This window comes from Cynoglossus semilaevis, chromosome 1 (assembly GCF_000523025.1).
Source record: "Cynoglossus semilaevis isolate Cse_v1.0 chromosome 1, Cse_v1.0, whole genome shotgun sequence".
NCBI lineage: Eukaryota > Metazoa > Chordata > Actinopteri > Pleuronectiformes > Cynoglossidae > Cynoglossus > Cynoglossus semilaevis.
In genome coordinates, this window is record NC_024307.1 from 12,445,020 (window position 1) to 12,470,302 (window position 25,283).

General features: G+C 39.8%; 1 protein-coding gene across 1 annotated transcript; it reads left to right on the forward strand.

Moving 5' to 3' along the window:
* The first annotated feature begins 4,259 nt into the window (after positions 1-4,259).
* slc7a14a (solute carrier family 7 member 14a) lies at positions 4,260-15,273 on the forward strand. Its single transcript, XM_008311548.3, has 9 exons — positions 4,260-5,012; positions 6,389-6,625; positions 7,997-8,214; positions 8,877-9,023; positions 11,201-11,409; positions 11,497-11,644; positions 12,510-13,005; positions 13,855-14,091; positions 14,576-15,273. The coding sequence occupies exons 1-9, from the start codon at positions 4,706-4,708 to the stop codon at positions 14,863-14,865; spliced, it is 2,289 nt and encodes a 762-aa protein (XP_008309770.1). The 5' UTR covers positions 4,260-4,705; the 3' UTR covers positions 14,866-15,273.
* Positions 15,274-25,283: the final 10,010 nt, after the last annotated feature.

Here is a 25,283-nt window from a genome sequence, read left to right on the forward strand (position 1 = left end):
TGTTGCTATTCAGTATCAGCCAATTGCTTGAATCAATCAATCCACACCATATGTTGGCCAATAAAAATGTGTTTTGTTGAATATGAGTATATATCATATCATCAAAAAGCACAGTAACATGTGTATGAACAGCTATAAAGAAGACATTCTTCTGTCCTGTTTCATTTCCACCATACCCAACATCCCAGTTTCGTTGTACCCCCGTGGTACAATGACAATAAAGGCTATTCTATTCTATTCAGCAGCAAATGCAAATTGAATTACTGTCTGAGCTTTGCTCCCTAACTGTACAGTCCTGGCACTCCCTCTCAGCGAGCGGAGAGAACAGCAGCACAGGCCTGTTCCGTATAAGCAGCTGGATAATTACAGTCTTTATTTGAGTGTCTCGTATGATGGCTGGCAGGCAGTGTTAGCGCACTGTATTTGAGGGCGTGTGTTTGTTTAGTAACTTGTTGCTCAAATTGGATGATTGGAGAGTGTGTTAGTGTAGGGCTGTTAAGTGAGTGAATAAAAGGGGAGAGGTGGATGGAGCTACAGTCGATGACTATAACCTCGCTCTCTTCTCAACAGCCTCTCTTATTACACAATGACTCACATGACATGAAGAAGAGCTTTTCAGCTAAAGGCAGAAGACTGAACCGACTGGGAATGTTCCATCAGAACGTACAATAGGTGACTGTGTGGTTGTTATTCTGATTGCTCAGCGTTATAGTTCATATTTATGTTGTTCTCCACCTTTAGCACAGTTCACATTCATTTCTGAAGCCTGTTGTGAGTTTTAATCAGGAAGTTTTGATCCTTGTGGAGCGACGGCTTCCTAGATTAAAAATATATGTTTTGTGCATAACTAACGATATGTCAAATGTTAAATATTGTTAATTTTTTTGACAAATATTTATGCGTTTCTTGTGCATCTTAGTGGGAAAACAGAAAGGTAATTGGACAGTCTGCAAAAGCTCTCCGTTAACTCGCTTTTGAAAACAACAGCTTCAAATCTGTATGTTAGGTCAGAAAGACAGTACAAATAACTAAATGATGTGACAGAAATAGTGATAGTCTTTCTAATTGTTATTCCGTTGAATATGAATATTTCCGAACATACTTGTACTTCTTTGCATAAAAACAAAGAGAAAAACATGGAATTATTGTTTATACGTAATTATCTAATGATTGTACTGGTCCGGCCCACATGACATCAAGTTGGGCTGAATGTGGCCGCTGAACCAAAATGAGTTTGACACCCTGGTCTAGAATGTAGATATAGTCAGTATTCCCCTTAGTGTGTGTGTGCGGTTATATTATCTCTACTGTAAACAAGTGAAAATGATTTTTTTGCTCATTGCCATCATTCATGAGGTTGGCTACTAAGGCAACAGGACTAGAGGGAGAGTGCTGCTAATTAGCCACTTCCTTATTTGAGTGCACTTATTTACAGAGAAAGCACTTCAAGACTGTCAGCCATAAGCATGGACTAAGAATACAGAAGCATATTGAAAAAGCATGGCAAAGAAAGGATGCATACCTAACCACAGTAGTTTCATCAAGGGCAACTGGAATTCTTAAGAAGCCTCTTGGAGGAGAGGTCTTTGAAAACCAACCTACCAATCCAGTTGCCCTCGATGTAACCCCTTTGGATAAAAGGGTGGGAGCGTTCAGAGGGGGGAGGGGGTTCAGAAAGTGTTAAAATAAGTTAACCCTGAGATGAGGGAAACTTTGAGTTCTCCGTTCCAGAAAGAGACATAACTAAAACTCTGAGTCAGTCGCCATGGTAACATACTCTGCGAACATAACCTGCTCCCACATAAAGCTTTTGTTTGACCTGAATTGTCCATTCATTCCAAATCCGAATGATATTGAAGCCAGCATTTGCAGTATTAACAGTTAAGATGAATTAAATTTATAACTTATTTTTGAAAAAATGACTTTTTTTTCCCAGGTGTATACCAATTTTATGGGCTAGCATGAGTGAATGTGTATTCCAGTGTTGTTTCTGTTGTGTAGAGGTTGCATAGTTGACAAAGCATACAAATATGACAGACCATACAAATTTGATAGAACACCGTCTCTCTTTCTTTCTCCTTCACTGCTGCAGTGAGGTTACTTTTACGGCAAATTACAAAGTCATGATCTCCATAGGCCTGCATTAATACCTCCAATTCCATTAGGGTCAAATAAGTAGATTTTTTTTTTCTCCGGTTGTCATGGTTTCTCTTAGGGTCAAATAAGTAGATTTTTTTTTCTCTGGTTGTCATGGTTTCTCATGGTATCTGTGCTCCATTGATGATGGCTTTTCATAGTGGTTGTGCACAGGAGTAACTCAAAGTGAACATACTTTGAGTTGATTGAACTAATTCAGATGGCTGTTCGATACGTCAACTCAGAGTTCATGGATAAACTCAGAGCTTTTTGAACCTTCTTTCTGGATTTACTCCCTGGGCGACTGACAACCTACACAGACACGATACATACTTAAATACGCTCACCTTTGTTTTTTGCAGGTTTCTGTATCTCAACATGTGGAGAAAAAGTGAGAGGGCCTGCTACTAAACCAGGAGCAGAGACGAACAGCAGCTACTTCTTTCATCATCAGGATCAGGGATTATTTGTTCTTCCTTAGTGTCTTCAACATCACTGGAGAAGAAAGTGAAAATAGATAAGAAAAAGTAACACAAAGTGAATCTGATTTTCCGGTACTTTTCTGATATTCTTCCCTCTTACCCCTTACTGGTGGCTCTCAGAATGAGCAGCTTGGCGGGAAAACTGGATCCTCGCAGGATACAGTGGGGGGCCACATGGAACACCTTCACATCCCGGGTCCTGAGGACCAAACCGGTGGAGTCCATGTTGGATTCTGCCATGACTGGTACTGGGTCCCATGGCACCCGATTGGCTCGTGTGTTGTCCACAGTGGACCTGGTGTCGCTGGGGGTGGGCAGCTGTGTGGGGACAGGGATGTATGTGGTCTCAGGGCTGGTGGCAAAGGAGAGGGCCGGGCCGGGGTTCATCGTGTCCTTCATCATTGCTGCTGTGGCCTCCATACTGTCAGGTGAGGCTGGAGGAAAAGACAAATGTCACAAGTGTGTTGATAATGTACCGTGTCCTGATTTGTACAAAAGGCGCCTGGGTTTTACAACCTGTTCATTTTATGTGGAATGAAAATGTCAAACATCCAGGTAAACCAAAATACAGCAAAATAGGCAAAAATTCTGCTTAAAGAACTATGACCTATGATGGCTGAAGCTAAAGAAATGCAAAATAGCCAGAGATGATACGTAAAAATGTTTTCCATACTTAGCTATCGTTGAAATTAGCTTAAAAAAGGCACAGTTAGTTAGTCATTAAAAGAATGAGACAATGACAACTGATAAATTAGACAAAAATACCCCCAACAATATATAGCTGAAGTTAGTCAAAAAAAAAATCAAACTACATGATGACAGACCTATTGAGAAAATCAATATAATTAATCTAGAATTTCACATCCACTGAAATGGAATTAGAGATATAAGCAACCATTAGCCTGATTTACCCAAATGGCAACATAGACGTGACTTAAATTTGCGGTCACCACCGTTTTCACTCACAATCAATGTCAATTTTGAGAGATGAGCAGTTCACAAAACAACATCCTAAATATCTGGGTGTCCTCATCTTACCTAGCAATTCAGAGGGGGGAGGGGGTTCAGAAAGTGTTAAAATAAGTTAACCCTGAGATGAGGGAAACTTTGAGTTCTCCGTTCCAGAAAGAGACATAACTAAAACTCTGAGTCAGTCGCCATGGTAACATACTCTGCGAACATAACCTGCTCCCACATAAAGCTTTTGTTTGACCTGAATTGTCCATTCATTCCAAATCCGAATGATATTGAAGCCAGCATTTGCAGTATTAACAGTTAAGATGAATTAAATTTATAACTTATTTTTGAAAAAATGACTTTTTTTTCCCAGGTGTATACCAATTTTATGGGCTAGCATGAGTGAATGTGTATTCCAGTGTTGTTTCTGTTGTGTAGAGGTTGCATAGTTGACAAAGCATACAAATATGACAGACCATACAAATTTGATAGAACACCGTCTCTCTTTCTTTCTCCTTCACTGCTGCAGTGAGGTTACTTTTACGGCAAATTACAAAGTCATGATCTCCATAGGCCTGCATTAATACCTCCAATTCCATTAGGGTCAAATAAGTAGATTTTTTTTTTCTCCGGTTGTCATGGTTTCTCATCTGTGCTCCATTGATGATGGCTTTTCATAGTGGTTGTGCACAGGAGTAACTCAAAGTGAACATACTTTGAGTTGATTGAACTAATTCAGATGGCTGTTCTGGAACTAGATACGTCAACTCAGAGTTCATGGATAAACTCAGAGCTTTTTGAACCTTCTTTCTGGATTTACTCCCTGGGCGACTGACAACCTACACAGACACGATACATACTTAAATACGCTCACCTTTGTTTTTTGCAGGTTTCTGTATCTCAACATGTGGAGAAAAAGTGAGAGGGCCTGCTACTAAACCAGGAGCAGAGACGAACAGCAGCTACTTCTTTCATCATCAGGATCAGGGATTATTTGTTCTTCCTTAGTGTCTTCAACATCACTGGAGAAGAAAGTGAAAATAGATAAGAAAAAGTAACACAAAGTGAATCTGATTTTCCGGTACTTTTCTGATATTCTTCCCTCTTACCCCTTACTGGTGGCTCTCAGAATGAGCAGCTTGGCGGGAAAACTGGATCCTCGCAGGATACAGTGGGGGTCCACATGGAACACCTTCACATCCCGGGTCCTGAGGACCAAACCGGTGGAGTCCATGTTGGATTCTGCCATGACTGGTACTGGGTCCCATGGCACCCGATTGGCTCGTGTGTTGTCCACAGTGGACCTGGTGTCGCTGGGGGTGGGCAGCTGTGTGGGGACAGGGATGTATGTGGTCTCAGGGCTGGTGGCAAAGGAGATGGCCGGGCCGGGGGTCATCGTGTCCTTCATCATTGCTGCTGTGGCCTCCATACTGTCAGGTGAGGCTGGAGGAAAAGACAAATGTCACAAGTGTGTTGATAATGTACCGTGTCCTGATTTGTACAAAAGGCGCCTGGGTTTTACAACCTGTTCATTTTATGTGGAATGAAAATGTCAAACATCCAGGTAAACCAAAATACAGCAAAATAGGCAAAAATTCTGCTTAAAGAACTATGACCTATGATGGCTGAAGCTAAAGAAATGCAAAATAGCCAGAGATGATACGTAAAAATGTTTTCCATACTTAGCTATCGTTGAAATTAGCTTAAAAAAGGCACAGTTAGTTAGTCGTTAAAAGAATGAGACAATGACAACTGATAAATTAGACAAAAATACCCCCAACAATATATAGCAGAAGTTAGTCAAAAAAATCAAACTACATGATGACAGACCTATTGAGAAAATCAATATAATTACTCAGAATTTCACATCCACTGAAATGGAATTAGAGATATAAGCAACCATTAGCCTGATTTACCCAAATGGCAACATAGACGTGACTTAAATTTGCGGTCACCACCGTTTTCACTCACAATCAATGTCAATTTTGAGAGATGAGCAGTTCACAAAACAACATCCTAAATATCTGGGTGTCCTCATCTTACCTAGCAACAAAAGAGGTTGCTGTTCAATCATAGAAAAGACACAGGACACACACACTGGCAGTGCTATCACTGGGAAGGTGAAGAAGCCATTTTGAATGTGGGTGGAGCTTATAAAAGCTGGTTCTCCAGGTGGCGTAAAACACCACACAACACAACAGCAGTACTCATTACATACTGTTATCAAAGTTATCAAAGACAAAGACACTGAAATGTAAAACAAAATAATAAGCCAGTCAATGGTCGGTGGACACCATTTAGCCACATTTATGTAAATGCACAAGATAAATATGAGAAGAAACAGATAAAAGAGAAAAGAGAAAATTTTGTTGGTGGTATTTATCACAAAGTCATGAAAATTTAAAAAGTATTAACTTCATACGTCAATGATAAATTGGTCCTTTTAGCTTGAGCTTTAACTTTGCTACAAAGGATGATAATTTAATCTAAAATGTTTGCACAGAGTGAGCGAGTTAAATTTAAAACCCAGCAGACACAGGAAACATCTGCACCAGATGGACTATTATGAATTAAAAACCACAGGACAGAGGTTAGAGTCGGACTGCATCACCGTTAAACAGATAGAGTTATTGTGAAGAGCCTTTTATTAAGTATGCAATTATTACGAGGTCAACGATATAGAGCGGAACAAGCTATAATATAAAAGGCACTCAGAGTATATTTTACTGCCCTCTCAATGTTCCTGTCAATACTCTCACTTCGGCCTTTCACTTAAGAATCGTGTGTGTGTAATTCCCTCATCTCTCCTGCAGGAGTGTGTTATGCAGAGTTTGGCGTCCGCGTGCCTAAGACCACCGGCTCCGCCTACACCTACAGCTACGTGACAGTGGGCGAGTGCGTGGCCTTCTTCATTGGTTGGAACCTTATCCTGGAGTATCTCATTGGCACTGCAGCGGGAGCGTCGGCTCTGAGCAGCATGGCCGACTCGCTGGCCAATCACAGCATCAGTAACTTCATGATTTCACACATTGGGACTCTCAACGGCCTGGGTGAGAGAAATAGCGGTTTATGATTAGCGGTGTTTGTCGATGCTCAAATGATTGTGAATTCTATCAAAGTCTTCAGTCTCGACTGGAACTGGATGAAGCTTTTCTTCTTTTTAGTCCTCCTACTTTATTTTCCGTCACACAAAAAGATGCACACAGGAAGTACTGCTACATTTGGAGTGTAGGAGCACACCTTGCTCTGCAGTGGTGTTGCCTTGTTTTCATCAGCAGCTGTTGTTCAATGACCGTAAAGTAGCTATTTTATCAATTTTTCCATTGGTGATTCTGTGAGCGATTACGATGTATATTCAAAAAGCCCAGGTATTTATGTGTATATAAGTGTATATTCAAAAAGCCCAGGTATTTATCTAAGCCGACCCACCGATTTGAGTTTTGTTTTTTTGGTGTTTTAAATCCGGCTTATATTCGAGTATTTACGGTAACCGATGAAGCCAAGATGCGCAGATCAGAATAGATTACGCTACGCTAGCTACGTCAGTTTTCATGCATATCGTTATTCTACTTTTCTACAACACTCCCCAGAAGTGTGTGTCAACAGTGGTCATATCTGGATCATTCTGCCCTGATATCCTGACTTCCTGTTGGACAAACGGGCTGTAACGGTCACACGATGAGCGGCGAGCCCAGCTGTTCCACACCACGATGGAAATTACCCCCCCGCCACCCTTTTTCTTCTTCCTGATGAAAATATATTACGCCTGTTTCTCCACAGCCTAAAACCTGAACAACCCTCATTAGTTATTAAACACAGAGGGAGTGGATGTGAAGTCTCATGCTGTGGAACGTAAACACTCATGAATCAGGTTAATTATGAACTCATCGGTTCATTCTGGTTAATGATGCAGATAAACGGGCGTCGAATTAAGAAATGTGACAGCCATAAGATGTGTTTACAAAACAAAACAAAAATACGTTCACCACAGCTGAGACGACAAATATGGTCTTAACACTTCAGCAGATTAGCTAAACAACACGATAGGATATATAATAAGATAACACACGATGCGATACCATATAACACGATACGATACAATATGGTATGATACGATACCTTATGATCCAATACTGTAGGATATGATGTGGTATGAAAACTAACACTATCAAGATGTGTCAACCTCACTGCGAAAAGTCTAGCCAAGAAAATATAACAATAAGCTAGCTCAGATAAATCCTAGAATACGGTAGAATTGCCCAGGATTATAAAACAGAAATGACTCCACAGTCACTGAATCTGAAAAGTTCCTTGTTTGGTCCCAAGGGTGAGCTGATGTACTGTATCAAAAATGGATATATTATCAGAGTATTATCAAAGTGTTTGACGTTGTGTGTGTGTGTGTGTTTCTCCACATAAAGGTAAAGGAGAGCAGTCGTATCCAGACCTGTTGGCTCTGCTCATAGCTTTGCTGGTGACGGTGATTGTAGCTCTGGGAGTGAAGAACTCCGTAGGTTTCAACAACGCCCTGAACGTCATCAACCTCATCGTCTGGGTGTTCATGATGATCGCAGGACTCTTCTTTGTCAACGGAGAAAACTGGGATGAGGGAAGGTTCCTGCCCTTTGGCTGGTCAGGGGTAGGCACAAAAGCACAAAAACAAGCACAGAGTATTGATATTGTGAACCAGTGACTTTTACACACACACACACACATATATATATATACACAAATATATGATATTATTTTAAACCTAATATATATACACAAATATATGACATTATTTTAAACCTATTTTTTTTTTATACACAAATATATGACATTATTTTAAGTCTAATATTTTTTTTAAAAACAAATCATGACCCTGAAGCAGTCTCTTAATCAGTACCACACACATTTTTTAGCGAGCCCCCTGAGGGGCACGGTGAGGTGTCGGGGGGCGTGAGGGGTTTCCAGTGGAATATGGCAAGCATATGGACATAAGTGTACCACTGCTGTGATATGCATGAATGATAACAAGCCTCCAGTCACTAGGTGGCAGCAACTCATACAGTGGTTTGTACAAATAAAAATATATGTTATCAGGTTCTCAATTTTAATTCAAATCGTGGGGGTATGGGAAGGGGGTGTGTGAAAACACTTCTGTCCCCAAGAGGGGGTGTGACAGTAATTAAGAACCACTGCTCTAAATGGACCCCTGACCAGTCGCAGACCCATGTTGAGAGACTTTAATGTAAAGTACCCCAGCGTCTGAGCGTACAGTACGTTCCTGAACTAATTCTTGTTTCCACCGTGTTCCAGGTGATGCAGGGAGCAGCTACCTGTTTCTACGCCTTCATTGGTTTTGACATCATTGCTACAACAGGAGAAGAAGCGAAAAGTCCCAACACGTCCATCCCGTACGCCATCACTGCCTCACTCATCACATGCCTCACTGCCTATGTCTCTGTAAGTGACGGTAGCTGTGCACTGATTACACCGATATTCACCACAAATATAATGGCTTGGATGAACTGGTCTAGACTGGTGCTGTGGTATGTACTGTACGGTTGCAGGTTAAATTCCACCTAGTCAGGTTGGTCAAGCCAAAAGTTGCACTGAATGGCCTGTATAACACAGTAGCTGGGTGGTACAATAGAATGAAATGAACACATGAATGAATGGCTTCAAACCCCTGGCTCATGTACCACCCGCAGCCCGTTTCTTCTACCTTGTAGCCCTTTATGGGCGTATTACTAAGTTCTGTCCAAAGTATTATTTGAATCCATTAGTAAGATAAATACTGGGTTTGTTTCTACTCTGTGACTCTGCCTGAAAATATTTGTTTTTCCCAGTTTATAAGCCTGTTATTGATGTTATCCATGTGTATGTAGACTGGGATTACATAAATAACATGTATTTGTTTTGACTTGCTTTAAGGTGGTGTAGTTTGACTGAGTGACTTTCTGATTCATGAGTAAAACTGATTAGATCTGTGTTTAATCAGACCCTTATGTTTGACCTCAGGAAATAATGATGTTGATATCTAGAAATTCAGGTGACATTATTGTTTTGGGTTTCAAGATGTTAAAAAGAAGGTTTCTGGTGTTTCCTCTCTTTATACGTTTTGAAAGCACAGGTAAGAAGCTGTTGTCCAATTTTCAGACTAAAGTTGTGCATATGATACATGGGTCTGTTCCAGCTCTGTGGGCGTGCATCTCATTTTTGTGCTTTAGATATTCCAATCCAGATTTGTAACTTTGACACTGAAAGGCTGTTGCTATGACTACAATTTAACATCCGCCTATCAGGAAGAAGAGTTTGTCAGCGTCGCCCGAGGGGGCAAAAGAGTGCATTAGCTTCACAACGTCAACTCTTTAAAACCTGTCCGAGACACATCTGGTTCTCCGTATAAGAACTCAGTTGTGCTTTTCTCCACCTCATTTAATGGCCATCTATTTGGGGCTGATCTCACTCCCTGACTTTTCTCTCCCATCTGGATCTGCTTGCTGCAGCAGGTCTTCACGTTTCATTTCCCCCAGAAAAAAAACCTGTGTCTCAGACCCAAAAAATTGGTGATAAAACAGTCTTTGTCCTGTATTTATTAGTAGCTCTGGTCTATACAGTACAGGGTATATACAGTGACCACATGTGGAAATGTTGACCCCTTTTTTACTGTTAGTATTTTTTCCTTCTTTTTTTTTTACAACGTTTGAAAAAAGTTGTTTTGAGTGAAAATTCACATTGAGGGTCAGATTTAACATTTCCTTTGCCTTAGTGCAGAGGTGATCAGCTAGGTCTGTTCCAAGATCTGGCCCAAGAAGTCTCCGCTTACTATTGGATAGTCTGATTCCTCTTAACTTTACCTTTGTTTTTTATTTTTAGAAATTAGTTTTATTTTGATTTGTTTACTAGGTTTTAGAAATTAGTTTTATTTTGATTTGATTTGTACTTACTAGTAAAGAAAGTAGACTGGTTGTTCAACAGACTTAATGCTAGCTAACAAGAAGCTCAGCTAATAGTTTGATTATAATAAACTGGGTTAAGCAACACAGTAGACAATGACTGAATGACATTGCATGTGTATCATATACAAAGCAGCTAGTGTTATTGCACACTGGCTAGCACTGGCCTCTAACTTTCTGAAGTTGCATTAGCAGCCTGTGCTACATGTTGGGGAAGAGGTAAGAGAGGGCAGTGTCCTTTGATATTCAAAGTCTTTGGTATTTTTATAGTTATTTAACATAATTGACTGGTTGTTTGTTTGTTTAATTGTATTTTTTTAACATTTCCCTCCCTTTCTGCTTACTTCAAAAATGTGATAACTAACTAGCTGTGTGGTAGCCCAACTTTAGGCTTATTTTGCTTTACTTACTCACTAACCTTTGGGTAAAAATGATTTTAGTAATTTGTGTTTTTGTGTATATTTTTATACTTTTTATAACATGTATTCACTAATTAACCTGTAGGACAATGTTTGTGTTCTTTGGAATTGTATTTTTTTCATATGTTCTCAACTCTTAACCCCAAAGTAAGGATTAATTTGTTGCCTAAACCAGGTTCTGAATGCTTGCACTGATTGGAAACAAAGTCATGACTACAGGACAACTGTAACACAAAGAACCATTGTTGTGTTTCCATTCAAGGTCTCAGTGATCCTGACTCTGATGGTTCCCTACAATGAGATCGACGCCGACGCCCCACTCATGGAGATGTTTGCCGTGCACGGCTGTATGTTCGCCAAGTACATCGTAGCAGTCGGCTCCATAGCTGGACTCACTGTCTCTTTACTGGGTTCCCTCTTCCCATTGCCCAGAGTCATTTACGCCATGGCAGGAGACGGCCTGCTGTTCAAGTCAGGGCTCACTTATCACTTATCCTTATCATTAACCATCATGGCTGTCCACCTGTGTCTAAATCAAACCTTTGTGTGTGACTTTAGGTTCCTGGCAAATGTGTCTTCCTACACAGAGACCCCTGCTGTTGCCTGTGTGGTCTCTGGGTTCCTGGCTGCCCTGCTGTCTCTCCTGGTCAGCCTCAGAGACCTGATAGAGATGATGTCCATAGGAACCCTGCTGGCCTATACCCTGGTGAGTGGAGGATAATGAAGGACCATACATACAGTACTGACAGTATATACCATAGGCTTACTTAGTGCAGCTTTCTATACTTAGATTTTCATGATAAGTTGTTCATAACAGCAGGGGTCTGTTAATTAGCAGACTGCAGGATCCCATCTAAAAACACATGCTTTATTATGAAGACCCACAGCTGAGAGTAGAAAATAGTCAGCCAAGGAATGGACAATGAAGACAAAATGTTCTGCCATAACATTTGAGTTCATCTCCAATGTTTTTATGAGGATAACTAGTAGATAAGAGTGTTAACGAAACTGAACAAATACCTCAACTTGAATTTAGAAATACGGCAGAAAAAAAGGGATGAGTATGCAGCTGCGTCAATATTTGTAAGCACAGCTCATGTAGATGCCCCCTCTGTCCTGTAGAGGGAGGTATAAGTGATGTCATTTCTAATGTATGACTGCTGCTAATGCTAATTTATTTAAGCTAGTTTAGCTTAAATCAAGCTGTTTTTAGTAACTTTAATCTGTTAATGTGCTAATATTTTACTTATTACCGTTTAGCTATTTTTACTATCTGTGAGACATTTTTGTAGTGCTGTTTGTGGTCTGTTATTCTCTAATCCAATTTGTCAATATTTGCTGCTAGCTTTTAGACTCGGAGGCTCTAAGACTAGCTATTTTTTGCTGTGTTAAAGTTTAAGAACTATTTAAGAATACTTCTCGATACATTGACTTGTTTTTTTGCTAGACCTTTAGCCAACTTCTAACTCTTTTTGTGCCACCCCAGCTAAACTTAGGCGAGTTTAGCTAACTTGACATTTGATTTCCCACAGACGAGACTTTTGTATCAAGTTGTTCTTACTTTCCTGCAGGTGAGTCTGTGCGTCCTCCTGCTTCGGTACCAGCCTGAGGGCGACATCCACGGCTTTGTCAATTTCCTCTCTGAAGAACAGAACAGCAAAAGGAAGGAAGGTGTCTTGGCCGAGTGCGAAAAAGAGGCCTGTTCCCCCACCAGCGAGGCCGACGAGTATGGAGGTCAGTCCACCAACACCTGCGGAGCCAAAAACCTTCCGTCACTGGGAGACAACGAGATGCTGATCGGAAAACCCGATAAAAATGCCTACGCTGCCAGTCATCCAAACTACGGCACAGTGGACATGACCACTGGAATTGAAGCAGAGGAGTCGGAGATGGGGATGTCCAGACGGCTGAAGAAGCTGATTGGACCGCGTTACTACACGCTGAGGATCAGACTGGGTCTGCCAGGAAAGATGGACAGGCCGACTCCAGCCACTGGGAAAACAGTGACTGTGTGTGTGCTGCTGCTCTTCATCTTCATTTTCGCTTTTTGCTCCTTTATTATATTTGGTGAGAACACACACACAGAGATGTAAATAAAAGTTTAGAATCTGACGTTGGCAAAACCCTCCAGAGTGAGACTGGAAAGTACAATTTGTTGGAGATGGGTAATGCAGTAATATTGCAGTAATCATATTGATGAGGAGAATAAGACAACACTAACCGTCGACTGTTGTGAATTCTTTTGTACAACAGGGGATGAAAAGGTGCTTTAGAATATCTATTTGGATAAAAGGGAGTGACATTAATAAGCTGTTTGGTGCACTATATGACTGCAAGTGAACCAGAGTTCACTTGCTTTGATAGTCTGCTTTCTTTGAGCAGGTGTAAAATCTCATCCTTGCATCATGGCTGAAGGTCTTGGTTCACTTGTTAACGTTGGTGTGGATGGTTTACAGTGGAATATCAAATGGTCTATTTAGCAAATCAAACAGGAAGTGAACCGAACAGTGGAAGGGATGATTGATTTATGGCTAAAGTTCTCTTTCTAGTCCTGGACAATTGTTAAATTGGTTTTTATCTATTTCTCCCCGGTCCGTGCCAGTTACTGGCAATTTATTGGGGCAATTTAAAAAAAAAACTTATTTCTCCCCGGTCCGTGCCAGTTACTTGCAATATTGCCCTGAGTAATGCCAGTTACTGGCAATTAATTGGGGCAATTTAAAAAAAAACGTTTTGTTCCACTTCTACAAGTGCATTGTGAAAAGTGAACCAAACCAAATGAAGGTGCACATTAATTAGCATCCCTGGTATAGTTTCTCAAATATTAAATATTTTGTATTTGTATCACAGCGTACGTCAGCCTGACAACTTTTCCCGGAAAATAACCAAAGCTTTTTGTTGATGTTATTCCCCAAGGAGCAAGTTTTATTGGAGAAGGCCACTGGTGGGCGCTGCTGCTGCTCATCTTCCTCATGATCCTGATCGCCCTCCTCGTCATCATCATCCTCCAGCAGCCTGAGAACCCCAAACGTCTGCCCTACATGGCGCCCTGTGTGCCCTTCGTCCCTGCCTCGGCCATGCTGGTCAACATTTACCTCATGCTCAAACTGTCAGCCATCACCTGGATGAGGTTTTCAATCTGGTGTTTTGTTGGTAAGTGGAGCAGCAGTGTTATTGTTGTTTTCACCGTTGGATTATCAGGCAGGATTCACACCGACGGTCGACGAGTGGCTGCATCAAAACACACTCAGATCTTTAAACATCTGAGTGTTACCTTTCACCAGTCCTCACAGTCACTTTTTCACTAGTCACTGTTTCCAACTATTCTTTAAGTTATATTTGGCTCAAGCTTTATATAAGTTTGTGGGATTTTTTCTGAGGAAATTTCTTACATTTAGATTTGTCAGAAATCTTTTCAACCTTTTTCTTATCCTAAAAACATTCTCGGCTGATTTCCTGTTTCACTTTTTTGTAAAGTATTTGGATAGATTTTGAACTCACAATCACCATTAAACTTTTTTTAGCCGCATTTCCCACTCACCTTGCTAACATTTTGGTTGTTTTGGCTTATATTGTATAAGCTCTGGTTTAGAGCAATATGTTTTAGATATTAATGGAAGTGTCTGTGTCTCTCCAGGCGTCCTCATCTACTTTGGCTACGGCATGTGGAACAGTACGTTGGAGATCACGGCCAGAGAAAACGAAGTCCACGCCTCCACCTACCAACGATATAACCAGGGCGTGGACGAGGGCTTCTGTGGCTTCGATGATGATTTTTACCCACCCACCACTGAGTCATGGGGAGCCCCCGGGGGCAGCTCAGGGCTGAGTCCACCCCCACAGGCAAAACCTGAGAAGGAATCTCAAGATTGTGGCAGGACCGTGGCCAATCATGGCCTTGTTGAGGAAGACGCCAGGGATTCCTAGAGACTGACTCTGAAGTTTCCCCTGAATGTACTGCCTTTGTCTGCTGCCTGGGGGACGGGACGAGGAGTGTGAGTGCATGAAAGTGTGTGTGTGTGTGAGTCAAGGTGTGTGTTCATGTCTGCATGTGTACACTTTATATGTGCGTATTTGTGTGTGTCGCACCCTTGGGCTAGATGGTGGAAGATTCTATTGATGGTTGACGTGGATCAAATTCATGATCCCAAAAATCTGGCCCAGGGACCATTCATGGCACGTGGGCCAGATTCATGAGAACTGAGACATTGTGTAATATCACAACTTCTTTAAGGCCAATTTTATTTAAATTCATTTTTTACCCAATTTAAGCCGAATTCTATTTTTTATATATCTTTTTAGCTAACCTTTAGCTATTTCCTTGCTCACTCTCAATTTAAAAAAAAAACAATTCACCTATTCTGGCATGGATTTAAGCATAAACCTCTTTTATTTGTTTTGCCATCCTTGCTCACTCTCAATTTAAAAAAAATTAATTCACCTATTCTGGCATGGATTTAGCAATTTTTATTGAATGATAAATATGCACTAATTAAAGGTATTTTCTTTAATTAGTGCATATTTACATGTATGTCCTAAACTTTTCCATATTTTGAACCTTTTTGGCTTCTATTACTGAGTTAACCTTTAGCTAACCTACAGTATGAGCCAAGTTTGTTTGACATATATGTTGTAAATATGTTTGGCTAACTTAAGGATGTTTTGACAACTTCTAGTCCTCTAACCCGTCCTTGTGTCATCAGACTGACAATGTGTAACTAAACTGTTTTGTATCACTCCGCCACACTTGGTTCACGCTGCTGTCGTAGAGTCAAGGTCACGAGTATCTTTGTCACTTATTATCCCACGCAAAGAACTCGCAGACACAGCAGGAGATAAAACTGCACGGTGAACCACACGTCACCGTTATCAGTGGATCGTTAGAATGTGAGGACTCACAGGATGTTGGTGATGAGTGAAGGAGAGATGAATCAGCACATCTCTTCCTGTTTCCACAGACAGAGAAAAGTTGGACAACATTCCCAAATTGTGAGATTTCCGTTGTCCACCTTCTCTGATTGTTTTATAGTCAGAATAATAGCCTTGAACGCCCCTGAATGCTGACAAAAATATCACAGATTTCTTTCGGGGTATTTTTCAAAAGTTTCCCCTGACCACAAACATCTAGCCCAAAGGTCTCTGGGATGCAGAAGGAGCGAGTTGATGTTTTCTGTCAAGAGTCGTACTTTGGACTTTGCTTGCAATAGTGCCTTCATCTACTGTCAGTGTCTGTGACGTCTCCTTACCTGTGTGTGTGTGTGTGTGTGTGTGTGTGTTAGAGAGAGAGAGAGGGTGAGCGAACGTACGTGCAATCAAACTTTTAGAGTTTCACACTGATTCCCACGCTCTTGGTTTGTGCAGATATTATGGCGTCTTTTGGATTCTTTTGCCGTGCGTGTGGAGGTGTTTGTTTCATTTTGTTCTTTCCACTCCCTGCCCTCGGCATGAGAATCTGCTGCGCACAACAAAGTAACTTAGGATTGAAGATAACGTGTTTATCGGCTGACAGAGGAGGAGGCGGAGGAGGAGAGAGAGGAGGCTGAGACAGAGAGAGGACAGATTGGATTATTTATTGATGTATTTAATTTGGAGATTATCATCTTTTCTGTGCTCCTGTCTCAGTCCCTGCAACTTTTTATGTAGGAAAGGATTTATTTTTTATTCATCCTTCAAATTATTTAAATTATTTAAAGTCCCTTCAGCCAATCAGTGCACAATTTTACTTTTAAATTTACATTTTATTATTGGCTTTCAGTCTTATTTGGAAGTATCTTTTAACTGAATATTTCTCTTTTTTTTTTTACGTTTATGACAAACGATTGGTTTGGCAAATTTTAGCTCCTTTTTTGCTTCATTATGGATTTCTGTATAATATTTTAGCACTTAGTAACATTTTATCTGTGCTGAATGTGGTAAGCTTTGTTTGTTTGGGAACTTTTATATTAATATGTTATAATATTCTTTTTAGAAATATGTGGGCTATTTGTACATTAGCAAACGTTTTTTTGTGGTATTTCTAAAATGAATTTATATTTGTCATTTAATCGCATTTTTTATGTATTCAATCATCATCATCATTGTTTTGCTAGCATTGTTTATAAAATTACAGGAAGGCAGGGACAAATTTGGCCTGTATTTACTTGAATTAACTGTTGAACAAAAAGCATTTGTCATGCACTAAAACAACGAGTTAGAAAACAGAGATTTAAATATAGTCTAACATGTCACATGCCTCAGGCATTTTCAAATTTTCTACAAGAACACACCTAAAAGACTTGTTTCTCTAACCCTGCTACATTCTAAAAGAACTCCAAAAAAGGAATCTAACATTTAGTTGTTTTGATGAATTATTTAACTGACTTCCACTCCAAGAACTCCAACATTTCTAATTTAAAAATTATTTAACTGACTTCCACTCCAAGACAACATTTCTAATTTAAATTCATTTAAATGAATTTATCATTATTTGTGAATTGTCATCTTACACCTTGTTAGATGAACTAAAGTCTAATTCCTTTTAGCCATTATTGCTTCCTGGGCTATAACCGTTGTCATCCTTGTTACTTTTGCTCCATCAGTTCAGGTCAAAGAGGTTGACCACTGCTGGATGTCATTCATTTTTTTCCCTTCACTTGTTGAAGAGTTAATGCATGATCCATTAGCTGGTGGTTTCACCCCGACGTGTCTGTGTCTCATCATCTGACTTGTCATAAAAGTCTTTGCTGTGGTCCAGGTTTGTGTGAGTCAGCTTCAGTGTTGCATCTATTTTTCTGCTTTTTAGCTCCACCTGTGTCACCTTAGCTGTTACTGCGACCTTAGTTATTACATTTGAATAGAGAAAAAAAAGAGTCTTTTTGTAACGCTAATGGTGCCAAGGTTTAGTTCAGTCCAGTCCAGTCCAGGTAATTGTGTAGGGGTTAACACCAAATAGTACACTGTTGATTCACTACATTTGGAGGAGGGAGCTGCTGCGTTGCTGATGTCTGCCTGTTTCGGTCTTTGTGCCCCTCTGTTGCTGCATCTGCCCTGTTACAGGGAAGCCTTACTCGTCTAATGCACTAAATCAAAGGATGCCACGCTGAACCTCCATTCCCTACCTCTGCTCCTGTCACATCCAAACACTTTGGAATATTAGGATGTATTCACATAGGACTAGGTCAGAGCTGGGGTCAATGCAAATGCCCTGACCCTTAGACATCCAAATAAATGATTCTTCCTTTGTCAACGTCATGCAGACACGGTCAGATTTGTCCCTGTGTTTTTATCTGGCCTATGGACTATATATGAAAAATGGATGTAGCTATAAATTTGTAAAAGTGAAGCCTTTAAAATAGAAATAACTATGGACAAGTGTTCGTGTAATGAAGACTGGGCAAAGTTACAGCAAATCAGACAATCGGATGAAAATTCAGTCTGAATTTTGTTTTATCTAATTCTTTGCAGATCACATTCCAGATTTTTGGGTGATCGAGCAAATACTTCTAAAACATATTAGCTACTGAAGCGATTCAGTGCCGGGTCCACGGAACAACATGACAGTATGGAAGCGATTCAGTGCCGGGTCCACGGAATAACATGACAGTATGAGATTGATGGACACTTTACAACATGACAGTATGAGATTGATGGAAACTTTACAAAAAAAACCCAAAAAAACCCTGGATTTATTTTTGTTTTTTCTTTGCCACTCAGACTGTCACCGTTTTCATCTAGGTTAGTGTTAGTAGTAGTAGTAGTAGTAGTAGTAGTAGTTGTAGTATGTGTAGTAGTAGACTCATTACCATTTTATAGTACAATAAAAACTGTACCTACAGATGAGATAGTGGGTGAGGTAGGGTGTTAAAATGACAGTGTCGTCAGCATAACAGTGTATATTGATAATGTGACACCACTGTAATATAGGTTTACAGTAGAGTTTATAGAGAAGTGGACGTAGAACTGACCTTTCAGGGACACCATTGGCCAAAGTTTCATCTTTCTCCAAATGAAATGTCAATCTACAAACAGACCAACACATTTTTTTTAAATCAAAACAACAAATGTTTTGGTTTTTTACTTTATACATTTTTCTTCAGTTAAATTAATTTTATGATAACATTGAACTATTCTTTGATAATATTAATCTGTATTTAGGCCTAGTACTTCTAAAAGGGTGGGGCGGGCCCCCCTGGGGGAGAGTGGTGAGGGGCGTCCAATGGAATATGGCACGCTGGACATCAGTGGACCACTGCTGTAATGCATGAATGATAACAAGCCTCCAGCCACTAGATGGCAGCAACTCTTACAGTGGTGTAGAGGTAAACATATAATTGTTATCAGATTCTCAATAGTATTTCAATTCGTGGGGGTGTGGGTCGGGGGGGACACAGGGGTGTGTGAAAACATTTCTGTCCCCAAGGGGGGGCATGATAGAAAATAATTAAGAACCACTGGTTTAAGTTACAACCATCTCCAAAGTTCACCCATATCCATCTCCTCAATATGCAGATTAAAGGAAGCAATCGTATCTCTAAAATAGTAACTTCTAGTAACTCCCCTCCACCTCCTCCCACAGTAACTCAGCCAAAACTCTTTCTTTTCTGCCGCCTTGCGTTCATAGCTCTACCAAAAAAAAACAAAAAACCCCAAAAAACAGCAACTCCAGGCAGAGAACCTGCCTCCGACACTGAGACTGTACAGCAAACCTTTCTATACTCTGTGCTCTGTGTGGACGTGGGTGTGAGTGAGTGCATGACCCGTCAGTGTGTGTGTCGGTGTGTGTGTGTGGCCAGCGCCTGGCGCCTTGATGTGACCGTCCGGTGAATGTGCAGCATGCTGTGATGCCCAACGCTGTCCATGTGATGAACTGCATGTGGTGTCTGAACGCAACGAGACAACGGAACTGTCAATCAACCAAACACAGGTTGGATTCTTCTACGTGGGAAACTGAGGAGGTCCGTGTGAAGTTGAACGCGGGTTAACGGAGGCGTCTCATCTCAATTTGATTATGAATCACTCCACCAGTGGGGGGAAAAAAAGAAAAGATTACGCAACAAAAATTTGGCCTAAAAATCAAGATCCCATTGTTACACGTTGGTGTTTGGACGTCAAACAACAAATGATTGATTATCGACTTACCAAAGAGTTATTCACGTAAGATTCTTCCTTCACATCCAGAGGTAATTTTGACTGCAGTTCCAGTACTGACCAGCAGGGTGTGGCTGTAAAAAAAAGAAAATTTATTTGATGGAATTCTTACATTAGTTAGTTAGTACAGTTTTTAGCAAAAGTATATTTCACCAGATCTAGACCAGAATACTTTATATAAAATATAAGTAAATGATTATATATATTAATTATGTAAACTACACTTTTATGCCCGTCACCTTCATGGCCTGCTCGTCTCATTCTCTCAGGTACAAGAATCTGGGCTGTGTTTGGAGGCAGTAGAAAATGTAGCAAACCCACAGTTGTGCTGAGACGACGTGTCTCACACCTTCCCTCGACCTCCTGCAGTAAAACTGTTTCTACTTCCTGTTTATCCCTGAACATCTGGAAGACCAAGTTCAGAGAATCTTTCTTTTGTCTTTTCTTATTTTTATCCTAACAGTGAGTCGACTTTCACAAAGACAACAGAGGTAGAGAAAGTCGGTTGACAGATACTGAATTTAGTTGATTAGAATAATAATAGATATTAAAATAAATAAATAAAATAAAATACTCAATGTAAGTATTTACCAAATAAATGGATTAGTGTTAGTCTGGACCTGTAGATCTCTTCAGAACACACCTGGGATCCAACACTTCACTTGAAGCCAAATCAAATGAAGTGTTTAAAAACAAATCACAAAATTGTATAGAAATGTATAAGTTAAATTTTTTTTTTTAGATAAGAATTTGACTTTTACGTTCAGAAAAATGTCAGTAAAAGTATGATTTAAATTCTGTATCTAAGTAAGCGTTAGGAAAATAAAAGCTAAAAGTGCTAATATATACACAGATCTTTGACAAAATAATGAACGAAATCTGATGTTGGGGCTTTTTAGTAAAACTTTTAAAGGAAAATGTCAGTTAAAAATATATCAACAAATTCAACGATTCTTTTCATCGTACAGGATTAAAAACTCAGTTAAAAATATATCAACAAATTCAATGATTTTTTTTTGTCGGCGCTCCTTTAAGGTTGCACCCTTCTTTGCAATCGGATATGGATATCGTACAGGATTAAAAAACCTTAAACAGGGTCAAATTTAGTCATAGATTCCAGTAAATATATAACCATGAGCCACTTTTGGATCACCAGCCACCAGTTGAGAAACACTGGTCTAGACTATAGCAGTGTGAGGCCAGCACTGAAATGCCAACAAGAGGAAAAGAACGCGGAGTAAACAGCGCCAACAGAAAGCTATTTTTCTACAGCTGTTTCTGATCTACACGCCCTGAGCACAGAAATAAGACGTTCGTCAGAGTTCGTCTCTATTTTGGTTTGTTCTGTTCAATCGTTGGAGAATAAAAGTAAAAGATTCTCTGTAGAAGGAGAGGAGTCGTTTATAAAGATGATGACAGGACTGTCGAGGAGTCAAACGTACCACGGATATCAAACAGAAGCTATTTTAATACTATTCTGCAAACAATTCTTCAAAAAAAAAAACAACATAATAAATATATTCTGATGTTACAAAAATAACTGCTTTTATTGACCGTCGCCTTGTTTTTGTTTTGTTTTGTGTCTTGGAGAAGACGCGCCATGTTCTTCCTGTGCCGTGTGCTCGCTGTGGCCAAGTGTCCAGTCGGTGTGTGTGTGTGTGTGTGTGTGTTCAGATTGGCTTCTCTGGCAGACTAATATATAGATATTCCTTTTCTCCTCTGTATATTTTGGCACCAGGCTGTATCCTGTAGCTGTTTGTTCTCATGTTTTCGATGGTTTCTTCCACAGCTGTTGGTTGTTTCGCTCCTGGTTGCACTGATTTTTTGCCGAGTCGTTGATATTGTTTTCCTGTTTGCACCAATGAAAGCTGTTTATTGCAATGACTTAAAGTCAGACTGTGCTCTTTTTTACTCACACAGAACATGGATACGCACCTACAGTACAGTACAGTACAGTACAGTACAGTACGGTACAGTACAGTAGGTCATAAATAACAGATACATAATCATATATGTGAAATATTAAGTCATGACTAGGAGCCATGACAGTTAATAATTATAAATCTGATCATTTTAAGGTAAAAGTCTCTGGTGAGAAGAAAGGAAATGACAATGAGGCTGAAAGAAATTCAAAAGACAAAGTACATTTTAAGCAGAAAAAGTTAGAATGACTGTATGGCATCATTAGAAGAGTCGGCTAAAGTGAAAGATGAAATAAAAGTAGAATTATAAAAAGGGATGGGAAGTCATGGTTACGTCATGGTTATGAGAAATGATAATAACGAGAATGAGACAAGTCATAAATGAGATGAGAAGTTGTTGCTGTGAGACAAAAATACAGAACCGTGAGGGGAAAAATGTCCAAAGTCTGAAAAGACGTGTTAGTGAAGCAGAGGAATTTGTTTTCTATATTTCTTAAGAACAGCAGAGGAGCTGTGAAGGTGTCTTTAGGAAAAATAAAAAAATAAAAAGACAAATGTTTTGGAAGAGACAGGTTGGAAACACCTAGTGATTTTATGAGGTCTCATGGAACAGACTGTCCACTGCTGACAGGGAGTCAAAGAAAAAACACCAGAACTTTCCACATATTTGTTTCTCTCCAAAACTCTGAGAAACGTTTCACAGGAGGCAGAAAGGCCAAAAATAAGAAGCTCAGCCCAGAGCTTCAACAAACCTGAGGAGTTTGTTTGGACACACTTTCAGTCCTGGCTCTGAAGTACTGCTGAGATATTTCAGCTTCACAGAAATACACAGAGACAAACAGAGAGCAGTGAAGCTCTGAAGTGTTTGTGCAAAGACTGTGTGGACAGAAAATAAAGCAACCGAGCTGCTGAGCTGTGGATCCAGCAGAAAAGATCATCAAATATCACATCGGTACGTAGACGCTGCCAGGATCAGAGAGTGATGGAGAAGGTGAAACCTGCTGTGATGTATGGACGGACGACAAACGGCTGAAGATGACGAAGATGCTGAGGTTTTCACTGGGACAGGATCCGAGACGAGCAGATCAGAGGGACAGCGAAGGTGGAGCAGTCTGGAGATGAAGTCAGAGAGGTGAGGGGACAAGGTGAGAGCGAGGACGACGATCTGCTGTGGCGACCCCCAAAGGGATCATGGGAAAACTGAAGAAGAAAGAAGAAGGTAACAGCAGGTAGACTGAGCCTGAAGCTACAGTGAAACTATGAGTCAAAATATTATTAGCAGTAGTAGTAATAGTAGTAGTATTTATTTTTATTTAGCAAAGGACTGAAATGTTTTAATTAGGGATGTCTGATATTAACATTTTGCCTTCTTCTTGTTATTAAATTCCTCTACTCACTTTCAACTTAAAGTATTTATAGGATGACATGTTCTGGTCTTTGCAAGACTTGGGATTGGGATTATAGTAAATTCAAACATTCAGTCAAATATCATGCTATATTTTGCTAACTTCTAGCTGAAATTTTTTGAAATTTTCCGTACTTCATTACAGCTAACTTTTACAGGGAGTTGTTGAGTTCATTGTCAGACTTCTTTTAGCTAACTAAATTTTGTTTGTAGCGTTTAGATAATTATGGCTAAATTTTCTAAAGTATATTCTTGGATATTGTTTTGGCTGCTTGGCGTTTCTTTTTTTTAGTTACGTCAAGCTATTTCTGGACCTTTCATTTCTAGCTATCCGTTGCATGAAGCAGCTACAGTAACTGTTAGCTTTGTCTTTTAATTAAATTAAATTTTAAATTGAATTAATTAAACTGTCGGGAGCAATTTCCCTGTTTATTTTCATATTCTCTTTAGACCAATTAATAATACTAACTTAAAGCATTGCTTGCTATCCTTTAGCTTTTGCATTAGCTAACTTTCTTTTGCTATCGTTTGCATACCAGGGTAACTTTAGCTCCACATGCTTGATTTAAGCTACGTTCCCTTTGTCTATTAGCTGTTCTTTTTCTTGACTATGTCCTAGGAAACACAACACAACCCAACACTGAAGTACAGGGAGGGTACTTTAAATGTCTTTAGTACTGTAGTACTGCAGTGATTTGTACACTGTCCGCCGACCGTCAGGTTTCTGTGGAGTAAACTCAGCGAGAACACGTGATCACACACACACACACACACACACAATTAAACGTGGCCACACCCAGTCACTGACATTGATGTTCCAGGAAATTCAGACTCCAGCTCAGTGTCCAGTAACAGAACAATATTAGCTGAGCATGTCTGATACCGCGTATGTGTGTGTGTGTGTTTTGAAGATAAGCTCAGGACAATGAAGTACACACACTGTTTCCAATGTATCAGGTTCATATCTGTGATGCGACTCAGTGACCTTGACAAGAAGATGAGTTGAAAACACACACACACACACACCTAGACACACAAAGATATGAGGAAAATACTGTTCCTAAGTGTGACTGTGTGTTTCAGGACACACTCTTCTGTCTTGGCCAAGGTCACTGAGTCAGATATAACACAGATGGTAAAAACAGAAAGTGAGATGAAAACATCACATCCGACCAAGTAGAAACAGATTTGAGTCATTCTGGCTTTTTTCTTTTTCTTATTTTACTGTAGAAAATTTACCAAAAAGCACATCACTGAAATAAATAAACCGCCTGATTCTCATTCTACGTGTATATATACACTTACCATGAAAAATACCATGAATATAATCTAAGGTTTTTATTCTCGGTTCAGACCACACCCTGTATTCAAGTCTACAAGTAAATTCACGGAACATTGACCTCTGACCTCCCTAAGGAAAATAAAATCGACGTTAGTAAAACATTTTCTTTACATCAGTGGTTGTCAAACGGAAAAAAACACAAAGCTGTCAGGCATTCAAAGGCATTAAACATATGATGATGTGTGTGTGTTTTAAAACCTGGTGAAATGTGACTAGGACATGCTAATGCTAGTTTGATCTTTTCACACTGAAAAAGTGAGGTAACGTTAAACGTACGAGACCTCGGTGATGATGATTATTTCATCATCGATGCTACGATGAAAAACATTCGATGAAAAACATTCGATGAAAAACATGTCATTTTTTTTTTGACCTCGCGAAGGCACATCTGTGACACATTTTTGGCTCCCAACCCACTTTTTGAGCAACACTGTTTAGATCACGAGGCCAACTTTTCCGTAAGGTTTTGAAAAATTGCAAAAGTTAATTAATACTGAAGAAAACTCAAGTTCATAAAGACTGTTAATACTGTCTAAAACTAACAACATAA